The 5,750-nt window shown below is 33.4% G+C and overlaps 1 protein-coding gene and 1 long non-coding RNA gene across 2 annotated transcripts in view; both read left to right on the top strand.

Annotated features, from left to right (window-relative positions):
* LOC118753680 overlaps positions 1–1,825 on the top strand; it is a gene marked incomplete in the record, with an annotated part of 3,731 nt that extends 1,906 nt beyond the window's left edge. Inside the window, 1 exon segment of the mRNA XM_036488551.1 lies at positions 1,465–1,825. Coding sequence (XP_036344444.1) covers positions 1,465–1,586 — 122 coding nt within the window.
* LOC118753681 lies at positions 306–867 on the top strand. Its single transcript, XR_004994832.1, has 3 exons — positions 306–356; positions 507–563; positions 625–867. It is a non-coding gene; the product is annotated as an uncharacterized LOC118753681 (long non-coding RNA).
* Positions 1,826–5,750: the final 3,925 nt, after the last annotated feature.

The following is a 5,750-nucleotide window of genomic DNA, read 5'->3' as shown; positions in this document are numbered from 1 at the left end:
GCCACTTGCTAGAAGTGAACACATTGCAGAAGAGGCGAGTGGTGAAGCACCAGGTTGCTCGTCAGCCATACCCTTTCATTCCAGTTTTGCACACTTGTATATAGTTGCATATTTAACAACTCCTTTTTTTATTATATTTAGTTTTTATAATTTTATTAATAATTTCTATTTTTCCCCAAGTCTATAAAAAAGTACTCACCCAGAAACGCGACACCGGGGGCTAAAAATGCAAAACAGCCAAAATGTAAGTTCATGTTTTTTTTATAATAATTTTGTAATATTTTGAAAAATCCAAGTTCTTTTAGATACGACTGACATGAGCGCATCGAGGAAAAATTAAATCGAATTAACTATAGGTAAACAAATGTCTTTTATAATAGAATAGTATATCGATGGTCAAACATTGACAATACATAACTTACTTTGAAAAGGCTTAGAGTTACGAGTTGTCAATGTTTAACCATCAATATAGTACATCCCTCATTCGCTCAATTTATTTCCCTTAGAATCACGTCGCATAAGCAGTGCACGGCAAATCAGCGTATCGAACGAGTACACTATAGGTAAAAGTATTGTTCTATATCTAAAACAAAATTTAATTCTTAATTTTGTTGCATTGTTTAGAATCTCGGCGCGTAAGCGTAGCAGCCACGATAGAAACTCACGCAGGTTCTCTAGAACCACCACAAAACGTGTACGAAGTGGTGTGCTGCAGTCACTGCTCCACGTTCGAAAAAAAGTTCGAAAAACTTGAGGGCACCATTAAGGAGCTTCGGCGGGTGGTAGAATCCCAAAATGTCGCAATAATGGACGCTATCGCAACTCAGAAGGTGGCAACAGAGCAACTAGTTCGGCAGGAGTCAGAAAATGCACCAGTTGTATATTTTCCATTAAATAATCTGGAAGAACTAGCACAACTAGAATGCAAACTCTCTGCTGCTAACCGAGATATTTTCGTATGTAATTTTAAAAATTTCATTATTAATTTTGTTTTTGGCCGGCAAAGGCAACAGTTATAAAATTTTGCCGAACTTAAGTCCGGGTTTCAATAAAACACACAATTTTATAACGATTATTTAATTACATTTCAGTCTGAAGTCGAAATATCCAATTAGAAATATAAAATTGAGTGATTTGTTGAAATTTGGAAGAGATCATCAGAAATAAATAAATAAATAATTTCTCTTATGGATTTCTTTGTTATATAATAATGAATATAATTATCTTTTTACTTTTTACAGGAATCGGCGATTTCTTCCATAATTTGCAACAATATGAAAAACGTATCATTGGTGCTTAGGACGCAGCTAATCCATCAAATAAATGTTGATGGATCACATGGAAAAGTAGGACTAAAAAAATTTCCCAATTTTTTTGCGTGTTTACAGGTATGTATACACGATTCTTTTCTTACGTCCTCGATTGGTTTTTGTTTTTAACAAAATTGTTTGTTAATATTTTCAGGAGCTGTTTCCAAATTGCCCTTCAAAGGATTAACTCCTGAAGAAATTATAAGGCGAACTTTACAGTTTGAAAAGGCAAAGCAGTACAAACGCATTTATAGAGAAAAGAAAAAACAAAATTAATGTATTACGTAGAAGCATGTTTTAACCCCACACTGGGTGAGAATTTTTAAAACGGCTCACTTTTTTCAGTGATGTGGAAATTTAAAATTTTTATTTGCAAATAGCTAGTCCTAAAGGGTTGATAAAGTGGAATATTTTTTGGTTTCTATGAATATTCATTTGAGAAAAACTAGTTTATTAAACAGCTTCCTGAACAACTGATGAGCTTTTTTAAAATAATATATTTAAGGTCAGTGAACATTTTTTATAACGTTTGTAACTTAACTTTTAAATTTAATTTTTTTAATGACTTTAATCACATTTGTTTAAAACAAATATGTATAAAATCATTATGATTTTTTTTTGCTAGCTTTAAATATATTATTCTAAGTTCATCTTTTTTTATAAAATCCTTAAAATTTCAAATCGTTTAGTGTACTAGTTTTTTGTAAATTAATATTCAAAGAAATCATAACAAAGCTTTTTAAATTGAAGGTAAAACTATTTTGAAAAACGACTTCATCAGCCGTCTTCAAGATGATTAGGATTAACTATTAAAAAATATATATATTTCGACATCCCTGAAAAAATTTATCCGTTTTACAAATTCTCACCCTTCGCCTTGGTTTCCATCCACATAAAATGCTCTAAGCCTGAACTTACAAACTATGAATTTAAGTTTCTTTCCGTTTTTCTTCGTTGAAGAATATATTTACTACCTCACTAATGTTATTTATGTTAAGTTTGCTATTGATATTAAAATGATATAAAACTTGATGAACTTTAACTACTTTGATATATTTCTGTGGACTTTTAACAAAACAGCTTTTGCGATTTTAGAATGTTTATCATCAGATTAAAAGATAATTAACTTAAGTTTAAAAATTTTTAGTTTTTGTTAAGCTATTTTAATTTTAAACTATACCCAAGACTAATAACTAGTTCGAATATTGTAAGAGAACTCAAAAATATTGCTTTAAACAGAAAGTGACATAACAGATAAGTTGTTTTTTCAAATGTCTACAGATTTACTTTTTGCTATAAAAGGGAATTTATCCAGGGGCATAAAAAGCGACTAATCTACTTTTGTACCCGTGCAGCTATAGAAGCGACTAATCTACATGTATACTCGTCAGGGTACAGAAGTCGACTAATCTACATGCATACCCATCCGGGTACAGAAGGCGATTAATCTACCACCCCTATTGCGAGTGTCGACTGGCAGTAGATAAACGACTATTAAGCGATTATCGATTATCGATGCTATTGTGAGTGTCGCTTAGTCGCTCAATTAGCGACTGTGAATACTTTTTAATCGCTCATCCTTCTATTGCTGTTTTTTAGTCGTTGGAGTTTGCGTTTATAAAATTTACATAAGAAAGTGGTACTATAATGGATAAAAAGTAAGTCAATTGAATTGGAAGTTGTTAAAAATTGTGCAATATACATACATATGTATGTACATATGTGTCTGAATTACAGATAAAAAATTGTAAGCAACAAAAGGCAACTTGCGCGGTTGGTCGAGCTGATGCAGGAGAGTGAGGACATAGGCAAAGGAATTTCCGTAAAGAGCAGGGAGGAAGCTCCGCTTCTTTTGTGAAAGATATACAATATTTCTTGTGCATATAATTCCGGCTACGCCATCCACAGTGTTTTTGCGCAGAACCAACATCAAAGTTTACAAAAAACTGCATAATTTATTAATTAATTAATGCTCGGAAACTTGAAATCTTTATGTTAAATTAAAGTTTAATTCTTTCACTACACTTGTATGTTAAAGTTTTAAAACTCGGGTCACGCGTTTGGACACAAATACTCAACATCATTGTACAAATAACTAAACGGTACCGTATTTCTTAAACTTCCATAAAATTTATTAATGAGGATAACAGCTTTTCCTGCAAATCCTGTAAAACCTAAAAACCTTGAAGCATCGGGAACGCAACTTCTATTCATAAAATTCACATATGTACATACACTTCATCTTCCAACTCCATGGGATCCGACGAATCTCGCAATTACCTCCTTGCTTTAGCCAACTCTACTAATCTATTAGCTTCCACATCATCTTCCTCATCACTAAACCATATTTCAACTGTGTCCATTTTTTAAATTTTATAATAAAAGCAATTATTTTAAAAATGATGTAAATGAAACATTAAAGAAACAAATGTAAACAAACAAACAGCAATTCCGCCACTATTCACAATAGTACAAATTTTTATCGATCAAGTTACACAATAGCAAAATAAAAGATGATCGACTCGATCGACAAATTTCTATTCTACTGCCAGTCGACACTCGCAATAGGGGCCTACATTTATACCCGTTCTGGTATAAAAAGGGTACAATTAGTCTCTCCATAGGACATGCTCGAACAAATGCGATCAATTCGTTCCATACACAGAGCGAAAAATAGTAGTAGTCGCATGTTCCTCGGCGATTGATCCCGGATGCATCCGGGATTGGTCGCATTTTTTGCAGGGATGATCCAAAAATTCCATCACACATACAAGGAACGGAACGACATGTTCAATTGCTAGCTAGCGTTTCCAAACGGGTTATACCGGAAAATGTAGAGGCTGTTATGGCGACGACATTAGAGAGCCGTGCGAAATTGCCCAGACTTGAAAGTAAAAAAGACTTCAAACAATAATTTTTTTTAGTTTCTTTTCTATAACTCACTTAAATTAATTTTTTCATTTACATATGTTCTGACTGATATGTTCTTCATTTTCCATCTCAAATGCATCCATTGTTAGTCTTCTCTGATTATGTTGATCGTGCATGAACTCTTTGAGGCGTTCGGGAACCCAGCCGCATGCACATGGAGCTGCCTTCAAATCGCATTTACATGTTCCAATGTAAAAAATTGTTTCCAGAGATTTTACATACTCTGTAAATTGTTGGGTGTTGTTTCTTCTCTTGATTTGCTCTTGATACTTGTCAAGCAATTTATTCAATTTATTAAATACACCTTTTTTCAGCATTATTTCCATACCAAGTTTTTCCCGAATTCCAATCAACTTATCTTGTACTTGAATAGTGAATGATTTATGGGAAAACTTTTTTTGTTCTGTTTTAGCACGTTCGCTTAAGTAAAAATAATATCTAAAGATATCCAGATGGGTTGTTAAATTAAGATCAGTTAAATCAGTAGACACACCAAAAACAGTAACATCATGCTTGGGTATATGACTCATTGGGCTTTCGATAGTTGTTGATGCAGTTGCTTCATCTTGCGGTGTAGAGGATGGTGGATTCATTGTAAACTTTTTGATTTGGAATGGTCACTTCACTTATTATTTTTTTTGAAATATTTTTTTATCTGAAATTAGCACTTCACACTTTGAGTTCTTCTTGTTGCGTTATATATGGTCTACGAGACGAGGTAATAAGAATGAAATGGTTATTTCAATTCTACCTGCTGTGTCTTGTGGTGGCTTAAAAAAAACAACACAAGGAATTTTACGATCCGCGATTGTGTCACAGTGATACCTTCATTGTTTAAAAGGGTTGCGGTGCATTCCAGTGATACCTTAATTGTTAAAATGGTTGCAAAAAACGCGCATTTCTTAAGAAGGTGCCTTAAAATACCCACAAAAAGGGTTGTAAAAACAACCTTCATTTCTTAAGTAGGTGCTATAAAAAAACTACACAAGTAAGTTTACGACATGCAGCGGTGTCTTAAAAAACGCACACAAGCAATTTTCCGATTTGCAATTGTGTCACAGTGATACCTTCATTTTTTAAAACGGTTGAATAAAAAACCCACATGTTTACGACATGCAAATGCATCACAGTGATGCCTTGGTTTTAAAAGGGTTGTAAAACCGCTAATTTCTAATAATTTTTTTTAATTTCTTTTCTATTACTAAGTTAAATTCATTTTTTCATTTACATATGTTCTGACTAAATAAATTTCTAAAGAGAAAAATAAACTCCAAAAAGAAAAAACATAGGCATTTCGCTGATTTTTTCATGTAAAGTGCAAAACCGGCGATTTTTTGAAATGTTTGTTTGGTGAACCCCCAGGGGGGTTCCAGGGGGTGTGCCACTGGCATCGGTGGGTCGGGCCTCCAAAGTTAGTGGGGGTCGGTCATACATTTGGACTCGATTGGAGCACTCTAAATGGGTCAAAGTGGGATTTTTCAAAATTTGCCCCTACCCAAAAGTTCGACC

The sequence above is a fragment of the Rhagoletis pomonella genome, unplaced genomic scaffold (genome assembly GCF_013731165.1).
Source record: "Rhagoletis pomonella isolate Grant_MI unplaced genomic scaffold, Rhpom_1.0 Rhpom_scaffold_02749, whole genome shotgun sequence".
In the NCBI taxonomy this organism is placed as follows: Eukaryota; Metazoa; Arthropoda; class Insecta; order Diptera; family Tephritidae; genus Rhagoletis; species Rhagoletis pomonella.
This window is presented reverse-complemented; position numbering and strand designations above follow the sequence as displayed.